The sequence below is a fragment of the Amphibalanus amphitrite genome, unplaced genomic scaffold, assembly GCF_019059575.1.
Source record: "Amphibalanus amphitrite isolate SeventyFive unplaced genomic scaffold, NRLGWU_Aamphi_draft 000854F_arrow, whole genome shotgun sequence".
NCBI lineage: Eukaryota > Metazoa > Arthropoda > Thecostraca > Balanomorpha > Balanidae > Amphibalanus > Amphibalanus amphitrite.
In genome coordinates this window covers 106,745-127,204 of record NW_024882348.1, presented here as the reverse complement: position 1 = coordinate 127,204, position 20,460 = coordinate 106,745, and the positions used below count along the sequence as shown (strand labels likewise).

At 49.7% G+C, this 20,460-nt stretch overlaps 1 protein-coding gene across 6 annotated transcripts; it reads left to right on the top strand.

Annotated features, from left to right (window-relative positions):
* The first annotated feature begins 4,537 nt into the window (after positions 1-4,537).
* LOC122367167 (nuclear export mediator factor NEMF-like) lies at positions 4,538-19,666 on the top strand. Of its 6 annotated transcripts, none has more exons than XM_043340040.1 (17): positions 4,538-4,705; positions 9,186-9,264; positions 9,714-9,885; positions 10,326-10,528; positions 11,111-11,244; positions 11,698-11,858; positions 12,253-12,501; positions 13,140-13,426; positions 13,611-13,772; positions 14,104-14,300; positions 14,891-15,071; positions 15,458-15,652; positions 16,091-16,444; positions 16,625-16,883; positions 17,110-17,262; positions 17,641-17,759; positions 19,122-19,666. In XM_043340040.1, the coding sequence occupies exons 2-17, from the start codon at positions 9,206-9,208 to the stop codon at positions 19,321-19,323; spliced, it is 3,087 nt and encodes a 1,028-aa protein (XP_043195975.1). In that variant the 5' UTR covers positions 4,538-4,705; positions 9,186-9,205; the 3' UTR covers positions 19,324-19,666. The 6 variants fall into 6 exon arrangements, with proteins under 6 accessions (XP_043195975.1, XP_043195972.1, XP_043195973.1 ...); XM_043340037.1 differs by having other exon boundaries at positions 4,550-4,631; XM_043340038.1 differs by having other exon boundaries at positions 4,621-4,773.
* Positions 19,667-20,460: the final 794 nt, after the last annotated feature.

Here is a 20,460-nt window from a genome sequence, read left to right as displayed (position 1 = left end):
AAGCCTAATATCTTGAAAACCAGTGAATATTTTTCGGTGAAATTTGGTAGATATTCGTTTTCGCTCTTTCTGAACCAAGGGACATCATTTTCATGCCAATTCATTAACTTTTTTGAAGGTGGGAGGGTCCCTTTAACAACAATTGCAAACACTATCCCGGCCAAATAGTGAGTGAGAAGGGAGCGATCCCCCAACCCCATGTTTGGCTCCTATAATTGAGCTAGCTGCTAGAGCCTCGCGGAAAAAAACGAGCGCTTGCTTCGTTACGTGACGCAGCGACTGGTACCCCTTTTTAAAATATCAGTGACCTCTTAGGGCAGGTCAAGGGCCCCAAGGCAGTCGATCGGTTTTTGGTAATAATTCGCAAAAATGGTCGCATTATCGTCATTTTGATACAATCGTGTTTTCTGTTCTCAGACGAGTCGATGTATATGCTTTTTTGTTTAGGTGAAGCAATTTAGAATGTTTACCTGAGGTCAATGTCATGTTAGGACAACACAGGTCACGAAGCTGTTGAAAGGAGGACATGTTGCATAACATTTGATTCGGCAAGTCTTGCAAAGTCCAAAGATGGCTGTCCCGACTGGCTAGCTCATTTTGATCGGGAGTTATTGACGAAGCACTTCTATCACCCTAGTGACGTCATAAATGACGTCACGCAAGGTGAGCAAAGCAAAAGTGAAGCATTAGACCTTGCCAAGAATGTATGAAGTCACGATTTGAAGTGTTTGAGGTGTAATTTTAGATCATTTCCGACGCCAAATTAACAGTTTCCATATTTCTCCATTATGCTTGACACTAAGTGCATTGCGGATTTGCATCATTTTATAACCGACAACCGTGCAGAGGTTTACTTAACCCTCGCCGGGCCTATTGGTTTTCTACATACGCGCCGACCGAGGGGGGGGGGGGGGGGCGGGTACGAACCCCCCTCGCCGTTTCGCCCCAGGTGGAGCTAGCGCGTCGCGGAAAAAACGAGCGTGTGCGCCGTTACGAGACGCAGAGATTGGTACCCGATTTTAAGGTCCTAGGTCAACCGGTGACCTCTGAGGTCAGGTCAAGTGCCCCAAGGTACGGTTCAGTTTTTGGTGAATAACTTCGCAAAAACGGCCGCAGAGCCGCGATTTTGGCAGCATCGTGTTCGCCTTGCTCAGGCGCGTCGAATGATATACTTTTTGTCCGGGTCAGGTCAAATTGGGGTGTTGACCTCAGGTCAAGGTCAGGTCAGCACCCCCAGGTCACGAAGTTGGTCGAAAGAGGTCATGTTGCATATCATTCGATTCGGCAGGTCTTCCTGAGTCCATTGGTGCCTTTCCCGACTCGCTAGCTTAATTTGTTCAAGAGTTATTGACGAGAAACTAATATGACCTTGATGACGTCATAAATGACGCCACGCAAGGTCAACATTGCAAAAGTGACGCATCTGACCTTGCAAGGAGTGCATCAAATCACGATTCTGTGTGCTTGAGGTAGTTGGAGATCGTTCCCGGCGCCAGAATAGCAGTTTTCATTTTTCCCCCATTGACTTATACCTAATGGTGAGGTCACGAAAATGACCTGACCTCATATGACCTTTAGGAAAAATCCGAGATAAACAAGCTGTGAGACTCATAATGGATACTAGATCCTGCAAGTTTCATTTCCCTGTGACATCTCCTCTGGCAGTGAGGGCGTTGCGAAATTGCGACATCTGAAGACCGTGCAAAGGCTCACTTATGACGCCATAGGTCAGTGACCTGACCTGACCCAAAAATGCGGTTGGTGTCAAAAGATCCGGCTTGAATCAAAGTTCAGGTATGCCATGTTTCAGCTTTCTATCGCCAGCGTGTTCGGAGCTATCGCGAAAAACCCTATTGCCCCCCCCCCCCTCGGCCGGCGAAGGTTAAGACGCCATGGTTAAGTGACCTGACCTGAAAACGTGGTTGATGTCAAATGATCCGGCGTGAATCAAATGCAAGGCATATGAAATGTCAGCCTTCTATCATCAGTGTGCTTTGAGCTACCGCAAAAATAAAAAAAAATACATGGTGGCGGCATTCACCCCTTCTTCTCGGCCGGCGAGGGTTAAACCTCGCTTCGAATTATTGCAGATAATGATGCGACCGAAAACAAAGTACGAATGAAGTGAGGACGCCGTGTGAGGTCATTACGGATTACGGAATGGTCATACGGAATGGTCATTACGGATTATTGAAGGGTTATGATAAAATAGGAATGGGGCGAGGGAGGATATGCACTGCGTCTGCGGGTATGTGATACATATATACCCCTCGATTTGCTCTCGCGCTATGTCTATTTTAATCATTACTGTCGCTTTTTTATCCGAGATGATGTCGCCGCTAAACGGGTTGTTTTGTTTGCTTGCTTGCGTTGAATGGTCATTACGGATTATTGAAGGGTTATGATAAAATAGGAATGGGGCGAGGGAGGATATGCACTGCGTCTGCGGGTGTTTAATTAAGATCACAAAGGCATCATTTCCGGCATAGTGCAGAGTCACTATCTTCTCCCTCCTCAGCACTGCGGCATCTCTGCGCCCCTCACACGGCGTCCTCACTCCACGGCCGGCCGCCGCCAACTGACCCACTCGCCGGGCGCCGCGACCTGACCCGTGTCGCTGCCGCGGCCTGCGCAATAGAGTCGGGGCTGGAATCCGGGGGTTCGGCCGGCCGGCCGCCTCTGGAGCGGGGGACTTTTTTTGTAGACCTACTGTACGCTCCGGCTGTTAAGCATTATGAAAAATGGTGACAGACGTTTGTGGAGGATTGTCGACGAACTCTTGTTCCGTGAGCAGTACTTACACGCTAGCGGAAAATTCACCAATCAGCGCTCGGCGGTACTCGACGCTGATTGGTCCGACGCTCGTGACGAAATTGCGGGGGACCGCAGTTATTCTCTATGGACCCGAATAGGCTTTTGGATTTCGGAGGGGTTTCTTTAAAATTATATGCTGTTTCGAGCTGTTTTCGAGTTGAAATATATTTCTTATGACTGTTACCTATATAATGGCACCATAAAATCATGATTTTGATAAATATTACCGATGAAATATCGGCCGAAAAGACATGCTGTCATGGTACGGACTGCCCTGCGGCTGATGTGGGGTCCCTAATGCCAGCGTATGGTAATAATGGGGTGACGAAGGGTTATTGGAGACTCTTAGAGCCCCATCAGCATTCAGCATAGGGTCATCAGAGGCCGGGAACGTCCATCAGGGGTCTGAGTAGGCCTGTCATAGGGGCATACATGACACATCATGGCCCATGGGTCAATGTAGATCCATGGGGCCGTTGAAGGGCCAGCATTGTTCAGCGTGGGCTCGCAATTACCTCTGATGGGCATATGCCGTGCCCCGATGGACTAACGCTGGCCCCTGATGAACCATCACCAGCCCCTGATAGGTCTACAAAGCCCACTGCTGGGTCTAAATTGCATTCAGCATAGGGTCATCAGAGGCCGGGAACGTCCATCAGGGGTCTGAGTAGGCCTGTCATAGGGGCATACATGACACATCATGGCCCATGGGTCAATGTAGATCCATGGGGCCGTTGAAGGGCCAGCATTGTTCAGCGTGGGCTCGCAATTACCTCTGATGGGCATATGCCGTGCCCCGATGGACTAACGCTGGCCCCTGATGAACCATCACCAGCCCCTGATAGGTCTACAAAGCCCACTGCTGGGTCTAAATTGGTCACTGATATGCCCAAATGGGCCACTGAGAAACCCGTACAACATCCCCTGACTGCACCTGCTGGACCAGTGCCGTCCTCTCATGGGCCCACCACAGCTCTTGAATGACCTTTTCAAGTCCCTTGAAGTGCCTTTATTGGCCTAAATGGCCCCTGATTGGCTTATGTGGTCCCTATTGGTCCTATATGGCCCCCATGAGCCCTCAACGTCCCTAGACGGCCTTACATTATATGTCACTGGGCCCTGTTGGGTCAGCACCGGCCCCTGATAGGCTTGCACTGGACCCACCGGGCCTATACCGACCCATGAAGGGCCTATGTCGAGCCCTCATGGGCCTCCGATGACCACACGCCGGCATGTGTGGCCCCATCAGCAGTGGTCCGTCTATCCCATGTACTTACGGTCTTTTTGGTCGATGTGTGACACCGGTAGTATATAGAAATGTTATGATTAAATGTCGTTATTACACAGTCAAAAGTCACAGAAAGAATATCCAAGCTCAAAAATGGCCTCAAACCCAACAAAAACTGGTACAAATCCCCTTCAAAAGCCGTAAGTCTATTAAACGCCATAGGGGAATAGCTGCAGTCCCCCGCAATTTCGTCACGAGCATCGGGCCAATCAGCGTTGAGTATTGCCGAACGCCGATTGGTCGATTTCCGCTAGCCTGTAAATGCTGCTTGCGGATATAGTTTTGAACAAAAGAGGGTCGCGGCTACTAATTATCGCTTGTCACCACTTTTTCGTCGGGAGCGTTCTACCTGAGGGGTGTTCACGGGCACCGCACACTGCTGCGTGCGCTGTGTGCGGTGCGTCCAGCAGGCGTGGGGGTAGGGGATGGGTAGGCGGTTCTGACGTCACGGCTGCGTGCGGTGGACGGTCCGCTGTGGCCAGTCCCGACCGGCCACAGCGATCGCTGTGTGCGGTGACGGAAGGCTGACGTAGGGACGCAGTGGGCGGAGCTTGGAGGCTGTGTGCGGTCCGACCGCACACAGGGCCCGTGAACAGCCCTCTGGTTTATATAGCCTTGCGCCAGCTCAAGCTATACACACTCCTCTCTCTGCGCGATAATGTGATGTCAATGTGTGTGATTATCTATGCGCTTCTGTGAGCGATTTCTGTAATATTTTCAACTGTAGGTATGCATTGCATTTGCATTATGACATCAATTACCACTCAGTCTTCTCACCTGACCCAAGTCCATTGACCATTGGATATGTTGATTCTCAAATAGGGAAATGTTTGTTTAAAATGTTTGTCCAGAAAATGTTTTTTGACCAGGAATTCTAAACCAGTAATACATCCTTTGGACTGATCAATAAGCAAGTTTTATGGTCAGGTCAAGGGTCAGGCTGCCAGAGGTCATCAAAGGTCAAATTTGCCTATTTCAACACATTTGAAAAACAGGTGCATAACTCGGGAACCAATGGAGCTACAGCGCCACTGAAAAGCGTATTTGGGAGCCCTTTAACGCTCTTTCTGGAGCGTTTCCTCAGATAACAGTTAAGCCTCTAGATGGCAAAAAGTCTAACAAAGCCTTTTTAACAAATTATTTTTTTCTGTAATAATCAGAATGCCCAAGACACCCAAGAGTCATGTTAAAACTATTGCCAGCATTCTGTTCATCTCATCAACTATCAAGACTCATCAAATGAACTGAAATTTGACCTTGAAATGTCATTTTGAAAATTTGATCTCAGGCCAAGGTCATGACCTGACCACAAAAGCTCATGTTGCATATCAGTTAATCCGTATTGTTGAGCTGACCACAGCTGAGGTGTTTTCACCACTCTAGTATGTCCTTATCAAAAGCTGTCATAAAAAAGCAAGCAAACAAACAAACAAAAACTCTGCTTGAATGCATTGTATGTATAGGTAGGCCCGACTGGAAAAAATGCACGCTTTCGTCGAGAACTCGAGCGTAGTTGGGCGTTTGCGCCGAAATTTTTCGGCGTACTTCGGCGTAAATCGACGGCTTGCGCCGAAATTTTCGGCGTACTTCGGCGTAAATCGACGGTTTTCTCTATCCCTCTATCGCAAACGGCTCCGCAGCAGTCGCGAAAAACCCGTCAGGGGGTGGCACCAACCCCCCTCGGCCGGCGAGGGTTAAATGTCTTCGGGAGTTAAACATCTTAAATATCACTTATCTTGTCTCGTGTTCGTCTCAGGGTATTTAACCCTCGCCGGACCTATTGGTTTTCTACATACGCGCCGGCCGAGGGGGGGGGGGGGGCGGGTACGACCCCCCCTCGCCGTTTCGCCCCTGGTGGAGCTAGCGCGTCGCGGAAAAAACGAGCGTGTGCGCCGTTACGAGACGCAGAGATTGGTACCCGATTTTAAGGTCCTAGGTCAACCGGTGACCTCTGAGGTCAGGTCAAGTGCCCCAAGGTACGGTTCAGTTTTTGGTGAATAACTTCGCAAAAAACGGCCGCAGAGCGCCGATTTTGGCAGCATCGTGTTCGTCTCGCGCAGGCGCGTCGAATGATATACTTTTTGTCCGGGTCAGGTCAACTTGGGGTGTTGACCTCAGGTCAAGGTCAGGTCAGCACCCCCTGGTCACGAAGTTGGTCGAAAGGGGTCATGTCGCATATCATTCGATTCGGCAGGTCTTCCTGAGTCCATTGGTGGCTTTCCCGACTCGCTAGCTCAATTTGATCAAGAGTTATTGACGAAAAACTAATATGACCTTGATGACGTCATAAATGACGTCACGCAAGGTCAACATTGCAAAAGTGACGCATCTAACCTTGCAAGGAGTGCATAAAATCACGATTCTGTGTGCTTGAGATAGTTGGAGATCGTTCCCGGCGTCAGAATAGCAGTTTTCATTTTTCCCCATTGACTTATAATGGTGAGGTCACGAAAATGACCTGACCTCATATGACCTTTAGGAAAAATCCGAGATATACAAGTTGTGGGACTCATAATGGATACTAGATCCTGCAAGTTTCATTTCCCTGTGACATCTCCTCTGGCAGTGAGGGCGTTGCGAAGTTGCGACATCTGAAGACCGTGCAGAGGTTCACTTATGACGTCATAGGTCAGTGACCTGACCTGACCCAAAAATGCGGTTGGTGTCAAAAGATGCGGCTTGGATCAAAGGTCAGGTATGCCAAGTTTCAGCTCTCTATCGCCAGCGTGTTCGAAGCTATCGCGAAAAAACCCTATGGGGGGGGGGGCGGCACCCGCCCCCCCCCCCCTCGGCCGGCGAGGGTTAAGTCATGTTCAGTGAACCTGATTGCGACTCTCCCACGGCGGCCCACGGCGGGAACAGTTCACCGATCGAGAGTGAGGTTATGGATTGTCGGATCCCCTAGTTCAGATAACGTATGCTATCGTTTGCGTATTGACCGTTGTGATTCCTGTATTTCCGGCGTGTGGTTTGCGAGCGGACGCTGGCAATCGGTCCCGCGTGGCCTGGTATCTCAATCTGCCCGATCCCATCGGCCGTGCTTGCACCACGCCTGTTGAAGGCCCCGTCAGGCGTCAGTCACCGGCTGGGCACATACTGCTGATCAGAACCGGGCAACAAAATAAAGGTTACGTTATGGAACATGCCAGTGAGTTTGTGAGTCAGGAGATTTTGTGATAGCGAACGCTGGTGCTCGGTCCCGCATGGCCTGCTGATGTCTATTGTCTGCCCGATCCCGTCGACCGTGCCAACAACCGTCTGTAGACAGTAGTCACTGGAAGACAGCCACACACACACGCCAGCCCCCCCCCCCCCCAGTGCGTGGCTACAGCCTGCAGCCATCAGTAAGCCTTGAAAATTTTCGGCGCATGAAGCATGGCTTGGTAAAATAATTTCGGCGCATAAACCCTTGCGCCGAAATTTCGGCGCATCACCTCCGCCGAGAACTTCAGCGTAGTGGAGGCATTTTTTCCAGTCGGGTAGGTAGGTAGTTAAACCTTTGTTCCAGGTTACCAAAAAGGTGGTTACTTGCCTCAGCTGAGATGGATTAAGTTGTAACTTAATATTTTGTTTATCTTGTAGGTAGAAAATTGGAAAACTGAATGCCAAAAACCAGTGAGAAAACTAGATTTGGGCTACCATATGCTGAGCTCTGTTTGCACCCCGTTTATTTATCAGCAGGCTGCGACCATGCTGCTGCTTCTTGGCTCCTCATTGGTCGAATTCAAGTGGTCTATTCGTTAGACCAATGAGAGGCTAAGCCGCGCCAGCAATAACTTCCTTATATGGGGAAAACCGACAGCACGCTGATATAAAAACGGCGAGCGAACAGGGCCCTGGTCTATGTTATGAAACCCTACTGGGGAATATCCGGTGTACACCCCCTCCCCCTCCCCAGTCAGAAAACAGTTCCCGCTTCACTGCTCAAAGGACACTTGTTTGTGTAGGGAAAAACCGGAAAATGTTTGTCCTGGTTTGTCATGATGAATGAGTTGGTTTACAACTGGAAGATAAGGTGGTTTCAATGGGATAGAGATAAATTTTAAAGTAAATTAACCCTTGTCCGTATAGGGAGGGAAGGGGGTCGAACGAACCCCTTCCTCGGTTTTTCGCGAATAACTCGCGTAAAAAGCGGCCGATCGTGACGAAACTTTCACTAGGTACCCTCGAGTTGATCAATTTTACACCTACCCTGAAAATGTCATGATTCTGAGCCCTGACTCAAATGACATTTGACCTGTGATCTACTTTTCGAGACCATGTCTGGCCGGAATCGCGATTCGGCGTATGTCGGGTCGCATTAGCCGCGCGTTTGCAGTCTTTTCGTAGTTTCAGCGCTCAAACATGTGCTATGATGTTGCTCCCATGCATTAGGGTGGGTGTCAAGGTCACCTGAAGGTCAGGTCAGGTCATTGACCTTTGGTGACCTCGGTTCACTTTTTCGAGTTTTACAATTACATGTTTCTAGGCTAGTTTTTTTTAGCTGATTTCGAATTTAGCAACCATTTGAACATTTACGAAGTAGTTTTGGTGCCTTTGTAACATGTCACGAAGCTGTCAGAAGGCGGTTGACACGTATTACGAATAGCCGTCACGTCCCCTAGTCCTACCGGTTGACCTGACCTGACCTGACCCGACCTGGTCTAAATGCTTAAAGACATCAACTCTGATCAAAACTAACATGATATGAGATATCCGTGATCAGCACCCCAAATACCCTATCGCAGCGACACTTTACGACTTTCTTACAGGTCCCGATTTTCCCGACTTGTGGGTCATTAACCTGACCTGGAAGGTCAACCAATGTCCTAGGACCTTAAAATTTGATATTATCGGCTTCCTTTCGTCACGGGCAACACGCTTGTTTTTTCCGCGAAGCTCTAGCTCGATCAGGGGCCAAACGACAAAGGGGGTCCAACGGACCCCTCCCCCTCCTTATATGTTTGCGGCTGGCAAACCGCGGATACGGGCGAGGGTCAAGTTTTATTTTCATACATTAATTTAGATCCTGAACAAATATCTATTTTATATAATCTACAGCATGATACAAAATAACAGCTACCACGTGAATGTCATGTTCCAGAGTGAAGACTCGCCATCACAATGAAGTCCAAGTTCACCACCGTCGATATCATTGCAATGGTAGCCGAGCTGAATGAGCGGTGAGTGTTCGTCATGTCAGGTGCCTTACAGCTATATTTCTTCTGTACGACCCATGACACATTGTTAGTGATTGGTAACAACAAATGTCTAGATTTGACGAGCATGTTTAAATTAGGCATCTAAATTCTCATGATTGAACCTGAAATGGTTGAATAGACAGAGTGAGTTGGGAGTAGGGACCTTTGAAAAAAATTCTATCTAGCCTGAATTCTGGTTCCGTTCATTCAAAACATTCGAACATTTTTTTATTTAGATAGACATATCTTCATTTTGCATTTTTTATTTTCATGAAATTCATGTAATTCATGTAATAATAAACTGTCAACCGTTACGCTTCATTCTTACTTGTACTTGTACTTGTTGGATTAGGGCGCATAGCCTCGTTGGGCTCAAGCGTCCGTAGTTGTTGCCGTCCTTGCGCCACGTCACCCTTCACTCTGCTCTCCAGGCTGGCCGGTATGCGCGTGGTACAGGTGTACGACACCGACCACAAGACGTACCTGTTCAAGCTGCAGCGGCCCGAGCAGAAGGCGGTGCTGCTGCTCGAGTCCGGAGCTCGCATTCACGCCACAGAGTATGAGTGGCCCAAGAACCCGGCGCCGTCCGGATTCTCGATGAAGGTGAAGTATCGTAATGGGTTTGGCGACTGGCGATTGGATCGTAACTGGTTTGGGGATCGGGAACAGGATGTAAGAAGGGTTTTGGAGGGTGTGTTGGTATGCTGTATATTCTGTGGTATGTATGGCAAGGGAATGATGGTATTCTGTGGTACATTCAATAATGTATTTTGGCATATGAGTGGTAGTGTCTAGTGTGTCATCGAAATGTACCCTATGGTAATGTCCTTAAAGGCGACGAATACATATGATAGTTTTTGGCATACATGATGAATGCTGGTATATTTCTTGACCAATGTAATGCCATGCCATGCCATTGGAAGGAAAATTTCGGAAGGAGAGATTCAGCATGACAGTGTTGCAGATATACCTATCTAAAAATGTTACATTCTTTCCTTTTTGCGCCGTCCTCACCTAACCCGCCCCCGTTCTCCGTCACACAGCTGAGGAAGCACATCCGCAACAAGCGACTGGAGTCGATCCGCCAGCTGGGAGTGGACCGGGTGGTGGACCTGCAGTTCGGCTCGGGCGAGGTGGCCCACCACGTCATCCTCGAGCTGTACGACAGGGGCAACCTGGTGCTGACAGACCACCAGTATACGATCCTCAACATCCTGCGGCCGCGCACCGATGCCGAGAGCGTCAGGTGAGAAGTAGGGGAGGAAAATAGTGAAAGAGAAACTGATTTGAGAGTGTTAACCAGGTGTATTTGAGAGTGTGTTGTGCGGTTTCTTTTTGTTATATATTACAAAAGTCCTTTCTGATGTTAAAATGTCATGCTGGCTGAGGGGTGTTCACGGGTACCGCAAACTGCTGAGTGCGGTGTGTGCGGTGTGTGCAGCAGGCATGGGGGTAGGGGATGGGTAGGCGGTTCTGACGTCACAGCTGCGTGCGGTGGACGGTCCCCTGTGGCCGGTCCCGACCGACCACAGCGGTCGCTGTGTGCGGTGACGGAAGGATGACGTAGGGACGCAGTGGGCGGAGCTTTGAGTCTGTGTACGGTCCGACCGCACACAGGGCCCATGAACAGCCCTCTGATTTGTATGTTTCTGCGCTGGTCAAATTTTACGTCACTTGCATTAGAGAGGTTTCCTGCAAGTTTGACACTTATGTCTAACGGGAAACACACGGCCCCTGTCCAGGAAACATTGAATCGTACTTTAGCACAAGCTAACAGCGCTGTTCTGTTCATTTTTACTTAACAATTCTCCCTCCGCTACGGCCCCAGGTTCGCCTCAAAGGAGAACTACCCGCTGGACAAGGCGCGCCTGTACGAGACCCGCTCGGAGCAGCAGCTGCGAGAGGTACTGTCCGCCGCCAAGGAGGGAGATGTGCTCAAGAAGATCATCAACCCTCATCTTGGTAAGGAGGCGACTGCATTCGGGACTGGGTTTATGGTTGAAGGTGTTTGCTACTTGCGGTTTAAAGATAAATTCGATGCTTACGAATTCGATTTGTTTTGATAGTTGGTTTTGATAGTTGGTTTTGTTTCGATTTGATTGTGGTTTTGTTTTGTCAAATTTGAACGCGTTTCGAACGCATTTATGCGTTCGACGTTGTGTTATCTGTTGAAGTGACCACCCTGGCTGAAACGTTTGTTATTTAATCCTCATCGTGTACCCATCCTCACTGTCCTATGTCCCGATTCCAATTTCTCGCCTTTTCACGGTTCCCCATCCTCTTCCATGTAATTCTCCTTTCACTCCTGACAGGTTTCTTTCTCCACACCATTTATTTTTTTCCCACCACTTTCGTATATGGATTGAAATGGAAAAGAGAAGTCTGCCTGAAACTGACACACCATACCGTCGGCAGATTTTGGCGCCGCGCTGATCGAACATCTCCTGCTGGAAGCGGGTTTCCCGGCGCAGGCGCGGCTCGGACACGAGTTTCATATTGAGGAGGACATGCACCGACTGGTGGGAGCCATCCGCGCCGGGGAGGCGGTCCTCCGAAACGAACAGCAAGACTTCAAGGTGGGTGTGCCACTTAGGTAGCAGTAGGGACGGGGTGACGGCGACTGAATGGATTGAATTGTTTTTTGGAGATATTTGTGTTGTGGAACATATAACGAAGTTCATGATAAGTGGCTTTCAATCAGCTGAATTAGCATCGACGAGTTATGCAGCATTGGTAAACTCTTTTGGCTTTATTTGTTTTAGGTGCTTCTTGTGATTCGACTATTTCGCGAATAGCTGATCGATTTGATGTCAACGGAAAATACGGACTATATATAGTCCACACTTTTTGTCGTTTTTATTACTTCTATCGAGCATCACAAGCATTCCGACGTCCCGAAGCTCATAAGCTACGCAGCATACTGGTGCCAGGCTGGGTATCACCGCTAATCATCTCTCTATTCGGGCACAGGGTATCGTCACTTACCGCGTGGAACGGCGCTCGGCGGGTGGTCAGAAGGGCGGTCAGAAGGGCGGTCAGAAGGGCGGCTCCGGCGCCGGCGGTGACGCGGAGATGGTCACCTACCAGGAGTTTCACCCGCTGCTGTACGCGCAGCACGCCGACCAGCCCCACCACACCTTCCTCAGCTTCACAGCTGCCGTCGACGAGTTCTTCAGCAAGCTGGAGAGCCAGAAACTCGACATGAAGGCGGTTCAGCAGGTGAGAGAAATGGCAGAGATGGTGTTGGTAGAGGAGAGAGCTGGCTGGGCCGCGGTGTGGTGTGTGGAAGGAGGGCATTGAATTCTGCTAGCCATAGGCATTTACCGCATTGTGAAATTATCTGATTTGGTTATGGTTTTATAATGCTCTGTCGATTTTAAGGGCTAGATAGGGGTCCTAGTGATGTCAATTAAGGAAAATTGTGATATCGATACCAAACCAAATACCAACAATACCCATTGAAAAATACCAAAACCGAACCTACTTGAGAATCTGAGGGAAATACCAACTTTTTACCAAATTCTCGGCCTCTTTTACATTAGAGAGGATTCATAATACCAACAAAATACCAAATGCATTTGCGAAATATTAAATACCAAGTTGGTATCGGTTTGGTATCGGTATACCAAAAAGTTGGTATCCGATTGACATCCTCCAGATAGGACGTACATATTTCCTGCGCCAGTTTATAATTGTGTCCTTGGGGGCCTGTAGAAGAGTGGAGTACTACGGTCTCCGTAGCTCATTCATGACGTTGTAATCCATATTTAATGGCGTCCCCGAAGGATCTGTGCTTGGACCACTCCTATTTGTTTTTTGGGGTTCGTGACAATTAATCGTATGTGACGCCTTTTCAGGAGCGGGAGGCTCTAAAGAAGCTGGATAACGTGCGGCGCGACCACCAGCGGCGGCTTGAGGCACTCGAGCTTGCACAGCGCGACGACAGATGGCGCGCAGAGCTCATCACCAGCAATGCACAGCTAGTGGATGGCGCGGCACTGGTGGTGCGCTCCGCCCTGGCCAACCAGATTGACTGGCGCGAAATCGGGCGGATCGTACAGGAGGCGCAGAAGCGCGGGGACCCCGTGGCGCGCTCCATCAAGGCCCTGAAGCTGGAGACGAACCACATCACCATGCTGCTGCAGTAAGTGGATGATGTGGACTGGTAGCCCAATTACAGTGACACTTGCTAGCTATATTACCAACCGATTTATGACTGCATTTTGTTACATTTGTCTACTGTGACTTATCTGCTATTATGTGTCATCAAAGTCCTCGTTCAATCCCTGAGGCGCCACCTTACTCCTTCCCCTGCGTACCCTCCGCAGTGACCCGTACCAGGAGGAATCCGACGAGGACGAGGAGGACGGCAGTGAGGACGGCCGGGAGGACGCGGCTCCTCCGGCCGAGAAGGCCGACCAGTCATCCCACATCCGACCGATGCTGGTCGACATAGACCTGGACCTATCGGCGCTGGCCAACGCTACCAGGTCAGGAGGGAAAACGGCGCCAGGGGTCAAGGACGCGTCTCGAGTCAGTGTCCAGTGCCCAAAGACAACTCCGGGGTGGAGCTAGGGACGCGGATTGCGAGGCCGGGTCAAAATTGGCTACGCTGCAGCTGTCAGTTTGAGATTTTGGAGGGTTGGGGAGTGCTAACGTGGATCAAAGTTGTTGGCTGCCGCCATATTTTTGTTGCATCATGTGCCGGCATTCCTGTCATTTTCTACAAAAAAAAGCATCGACTCCGTTTGACGGTACATCTCCGATGTTTATCTCACAGTGTGTCCAACCATACCTCTTGACCCTCCCGGCCTGACGCAGGTACTTTGGCCAGAAGCGGACAGCGGCTAAGAAGCAGCAAAAGACCATCGAGTCTTCGTTCAAGGCCATGAAGTCGGCGGAGCAGAAGACCAAGCAGACCCTGAAGGAGGCTGCCACCATCGCCAGCATCAACAAGGCGCGTCGCGTGCACTGGTTCGAGAGGTTTCTCTGGTTCATATCGTCGGAAAACTACCTTGGTAAGATGTGTAACACAGACAGGGGATGCTATTTTGAGAAATACCGGGGTGGAGGGACGGAACCTAAGGTTTACTGACAGACAGTTATAGGTCGGCACCGATGCCATTTGACATTAACTAGTTATAGCAGATGGGTGTGTTTTTGTGTGTTTTTTTTTTTTTAATCCGTGTGGGAACGTCTTGCCTTTTGTGGATTACGCGGTATTTTTCAGAACGGATGTGCTGTTACTGAGCTGCATGGTTGAATCGTAATGGACACCAACACTGACAAGCGTGCCCTTTCTAATGGATTTTGCCGGCACAGGTGGTTTTTCTTTGGCGATTAAAGATCCAATTGGTTTGATTATAATGTATGTGCTCATATATTGGGGACATCTGCAACTAAGCTTTCGTTTTTTTTTAAACGTTAGCCTAACGTCTACATTGTTTTGACACTTGGTTTCCACGCACCTATATGTAGCTACAATACATGTTGCCATGCACATATGTAATTGTAGATATTTTCCGCTGCCCATCAATCTTGCTTTCCAACGTCATTTGCCCATCATTTGCTTTCCAACGAGTCACCGCTCATGTTTTGTGCCGGTCAGTGCTGGGAGGACGTGACCAGCAACAGAACGAGATACTGGTACGACGCTACCTGAAGCCGGGTGACATTTACGTACACGGTGACCTGCACGGTGCAGCCTCGCTGGTGGTGAAAAACCCCACCGGAGCAGAGGTACCGCCGAAAACACTGAACGAGGCCGGATCGTTCGCCGTCTGTAACAGGTGAGTGGAAGAGAGAAGGTAGTCTGGTAGTCATGCGGGTTGGGAGTGCAAAAGCAAGCAATTTTTGTTTATGACGAACTAACGGAAGACCAGCAGACTGTGGCGGAATGAAATGTGAATGTGTTGGGCACTGGGATAGTGTTTCATGCAAAGGTCGAAGAATGATAGATAAGCATTACTCCTACATGATAATACATGCAGCATGCTTTAAACTAATTTAGTGCATGTGGTAGTTTTGCCGAACGACTAATTAAATATCCAGCAATCTGCTATAATTGCGGCTGCCTTCAACCAACACTCTTGTCAATCATCCATGTTATTATGACTATGTCGATTCCACAGCTGTCTCTCACCCAGTCCCCGCCACCCCTCCTCGTCTGTTCCAGCTCGGCCTGGGACGCTAAGATCGTCACCTCCGCCTGGTGGGTGCACGCCCACCAGGTGTCCAAGACGGCGCCTACCGGCGAGTACTTAACCACCGGTAGCTTCATGGTGCGCGGCAAGAAGAACTACCTGCCGCCCTGTCAGCTGACCCTCGGATTTGCAGTGCTGTTCAAACTGGAGGAGAGCTCGATAGAGAGGTAGGTGGGACGGGGAGAGCGAGGATGAGGAAATGCATTCCAAGCTCAGGGGGCGTTAAATGGGTGCTTGGAAAAGAGTGTGTGTGCGTGGGGGGGGGGGGGTACTGAAGTCTGTCTGGTCAAGGGTGTTACGGCAATATTGGCTGTGGCGGATGGGTCGCTTGCTGATTTTGATTTAGTTATACGTTTTGTTTCTGAGGTGGTTTGAATCTCTTTGGATTGATATTGGTAAACACTAAACACCAGTGCAGATGATTAGCTGCGCATTCAGTTGCTTACTTCTGTTCCCGCATTAGATAATTCAACTTTTGATTTCACCGCTTCAAGAGGCATGTCAAAGCGTATTCTATCCTCAATTATTCTCTAGTGTGGCTATAATCACATCAGACAATATACATCAGTCACTTCGTCTGACGTTCCTTGTCTCTCCGCCTCCAGGCACCGCGGAGAGCGGCGGGTGAGGACGGTAGAGTCGGAGGACGGTCCCCGACCGGTGCCAGCCGCGGAGGAGCTGTCCTCTGCAGCCGGGGACGAGGACGGAGTGCGGGAGGACGGAGTGGCGTCCTCCCAGAACGGAGAGGATGAAAAGGAGGACTCTGGGGAGAAGGATTCTGAGGATGAAAAGGCAGAGAAGAAGGACGATTCAGAAGAGGAGGAAAAAGAGGAGAAGACGGGCTCAAAGGAGGAAGAAGAGAAGAAGGATTCGGAGGAGGAAGATGACAAGGGAGAGAGTGAGGAAGAAAACGAGTTCCCGGACACGAACGTGGAAGTGAAGCATCTCAAAGGCAGCAAGTAAGTTATAAACAATGCTGAATAGCATACACATGGTCTGATGAATTATCTAGTTTCACATATGCAAATTTTGGGCATATTTTCGCATGACATGATTGGTAACATTTTGCGGGCTTACAACGGTTGCGCCCGGACTTTTTGTCTCCACTGGGCCGCATTGACAATGCTTTCCCTCGGCAGATTCACGGTAGAGGTAACCTCCCCCACCGACTCCCGCCCTGCCGACAACCCGTTCCCGAAACTCCCCGGGCCCAAACCGGCCGCCGCACGGCGCGGCGGCAAGAAGCCGACCGGCCCGCCACCTGCCGGCAAAGACAAGAAGCAGAACTGCGCGCCGCCGCCGCAGCCGCGCGGCAAACGCTCCAAGATGAAGCGCGCCAAGGAGAAGTACAAGGACCAGGATGACGAGGAAAGGGAGGCTCGAATGGCGATCCTCCAGGTAAGCAAATAGCTCAAATCGCCCTTCTCTTACTTTCATTATGATAGACATACTCGATGCGCACTCTAGGTGGAATTTGTTGGTGTTTCTGAACATGATTCTGCATTTTGCAGACTTAGTTATGAATGCATTTATGGATTCAACAGCTCCATGCTTTGTACTGCTCCGTGACTCTGAACTCTGCAGTGTATTAGTGCGCTGACCTGTGCTCCCCCTCCCCGGTCAGTCGGCCGGCCGTTCCCAGGCGGCAGTGGCCGAGGAGAAGCGTCAGCAGGAACAGCAGGAGCGTCAGCAGCGCCAGCAGGAACAGCAGGAGCGGCGCCGGCAGCAGCAGAAGGCGCGACAGGAGGCCGCCGATGACGAGGGTGATGACGACGAGGTGAGGGGTTTTCATCGTAATATTCAATATTCATCACACTTTTTTGAGCTCCAGTTGAAGCCAAACAACAAAGCAGAGGCGAGATTCTCATGGGTCACGGTGAATAGTGTGGTCATATAGGTACCGACGCCGAGACAGAGACTAAGTTTTCAAGTGGTCGTTATTTATGACTGATAAAGTGAATATTTTGTTTTGTCTGCCACTGTGTCTTAGTCGAATGCATGAACTGTGTATTGGTGCTTATATGCGTAGTAAACTGTAATCGACGAGAAAATCCCGCACCTGTAAATTTTTCGGTAGAATTCTGCGACGCCGTTGTCTCTGCTGCGGACTGCCAGACCCTGTACACTACTCTGACCGATTGCTGTCTGTACACAGGTGACCGTGCCACAAGACTGCCAGATTCTGGAGGAGCTGACCGGCCTTCCTGTGGAAGAGGACGAACTCCTGTACGCCGTGCCAGTCTGTGCGCCGTGGTCCACCGTTCTTGGATACAAGTAAGTTGGGTAATCGGTTATCCCCCTCCAGAATGGCTTTTACAGCGGGGAAATCAACCTGCGGAGGGTATTCCACTCTGAGCGCCTCACAGAGTGCCCTGCCGCCACCCCAGCCAACTCCGCCCTGTCCTACCCTAGCCATCCCGCTCTCTTACCCCCTCCCCAGCCGATGGCAACGAGTCGATGTTGAGTCTGAGCGGGTGCTAGTTGGAAATATGTGTGGCGGTTGCGGTGAAAAAGCCTCGACTGAGGTACGGCGACTGAACATTGATTGAAGTGGTATGTCGAGTACCTACCCGATTCTGACTAAATGCTACTGTATCCAGGGAGAGTAAACCTGCTTCATCTGTTTGAGTACATATATACTCTGCTGGTTTAAATTGAACCTTCAAGGTATCATAAAATTATCCATTATGTAATGTAATGAACTAATTGAAAACTTCTTTCCTTTGATATTTGACAAGCTGAACATTAAAGGGCTTCCGTGATGTTTTTTTTTTAATGAATGCACTTTACCGGGTTCAATCGCAGTCGTATTACCCGATCCCATCCAAATTGGCTGTTAGTAGCCTGTTCTGTCTCTCACTGCTAACTGATAAGCGCTCTCGGATGGGTGACGTTTCCGCGTTATGCCCTCTGCCCGTCACACCCCTCGCGCCGACTGGGAAATGACCGGGTCACCCATCCATTAGACGGGTTCGGACCGTGCACCTGTCTTCCCGGGCCGGAACTGGCCAGGTGAACCTAACAACCATCCTCGGCCTCTGCGTTTTTTACCGCTCGGCCATCTGTGTCAGAACTGCTCGGCTGTGCTCAGCGTCTGTCACAATTACCGCGCACCTCTTTCAGCCGTCGTACGGCTCACAGACCTCGCTACATAGTGATGGTGCAGACATAAATCGCTAAAGGATTTAACGCATCCCCTGACAGTGCGGGATGATGACCTGTGTGCCTTTGAAGCTGGTGTGTTATGGATAAAAAGTCTGAAGGTGACTCCGATTCCAGCTATGTGGATCGCTGTTGTCAAGGTAGCGCCTCTGAACCGAGCGAGTTTTAGAGCGGGTTCAAGGCCCCGACATAAAAGGGTGATATTTATTTGTGGTGCTTTTGCATCGTATTGTCACAAGGCACTCAGTAGCAGGCTATTCGTTAGTTTTGATGTTTAGTTACCGTTTTGTGTTATTTTATTTTCTCAAAGCTCATTCATTTGATCTTTGTAGTGTTTTTGTTTACATCTGTCCCATCTTACCCGTCCCAGTGTGTGTTTGTCCACGCCCTTGAGGACCTCAAACCCTTAACTTCACGACTGCCACATAACGTAGAAACCCTAGCCTTCTAATTAACCTCATCATCCGCCGGCAGGTTCAAAGTCAAGCTGACTCCCAGCGCAGGGAAGAAGGGTAAGGCGGCCAAGACGGCCGTCCAGTCGTTCCTCACGGACAAAGCCGCCACGCCGCGCGAGCGGGACCTGATCAAATCGGTGCGACCGGAAGATGTCACCCGTAACTTCCCCGGCCGGGTCAAGGTTGTCTTGCCGCAGGCGGCAAGGGCCAAGAAGAAGTAGACGCCGCGCTCCAACAGGAGCACGTGAAGGTGTTATCTTGTCGCCTATTGGCTGTCGTGATGCGCCGGTCGTTCTGACTGGGTCAATGGGCGGCCACTTGTTGAGGCTTTCCGGAAATGTGATGATGGACGTTTGTTATAGCTTATGCGGGGACTGCTGGGGTGGTTGTGAGGGTGGTATTTAGGCCCGATACCGGTCGGGCTGGTCCTATGTCACGGCGCATCAATCAGTGTGGGTACTGGCCTTTGGGTACAACGTGTCCTGTTTACCATAGTGATTTACCGCTATTTTCAATGTGACGAGACATAGTCGGTGCTCACTGGCAAATACAACAATTTTGATATCCATTTCTTTTCTTATTACTGCCACACGGTCTCTTTAGAACGCTCGCTCCGCTCGCTCCAATAAACTCATAGTCTGAGAAACACAAAACAGGAGCAACCCCGTGGCTCCGCACGCACGTATACAGAGGCTACGTATAACTTCGCCGCTAGGTGTCACTAGTGTACACCGCCTGAAGGTAGGCTGTGCCGCAGCGCACAAGCTCCGTGCGGGTGCTACTTATAACTTTGCCGCTAGGTGTCACTGGTGTACCCCGCCTGAAGGTAGGCTGTGCCGCAGCGCACTAGCTTCACTGCCGAGTCCCGCGCAGTAGGTATGGTATTCGGGATGGAGCCGCACAACTGATCGCCGTGCAACTCCCTGCAAGAAATACCCTGATCTATCTCAACTTTATTTGGGTGAGAAAAATGTCGAAATTTTTGCATTGATTGAAGGCCTACATATCGAGCGTTTAGTGTTGGGAATTTGAACAGCTGTCATCTAGGCCTCGGAACTCAACTCAAAAGAGTGAGGACGTAGGCCACCCATCTCTTAGATTTGGATTATTTAAATATTATAATGTTGCTGATACAATTTTGAAGCGTTTATATCAGTAAACTAAATTATATTTGTAGGATTCAAGCTACAGCGTTTTTGTTCGTTTTTTTTTTTCGTTTCGGAGCCATCTTGTTATATGCAACGCTATTATTTTTATGACAACGTCGACTTTTCAAACTGCCTTAGGCATAAGCTACAACATTAGACACAGCATTCAACTTTCAAGTAGCGTAAACGCAAATTTAGAAGCCAGTAAAA

Excerpts from the sequence above, each read along its gene's own strand:
- LOC122367167 (XM_043340040.1), top strand. The coding sequence starts at position 9,206 with ATGAAGTCCAAGTTCACCACCGTCGATATCATTGCAATGGTAGCCGAG. Across the intron at positions 9,886-10,325 it reads CGTCCGGATTCTCGATGAAG|CTGAGGAAGCACATCCGCAA; the intron begins GTGAAGTATCGT and ends TCCGTCACACAG. Across the intron at positions 15,072-15,457 it reads TCGTTCGCCGTCTGTAACAG|CTCGGCCTGGGACGCTAAGA; the intron begins GTGAGTGGAAGA and ends CGTCTGTTCCAG.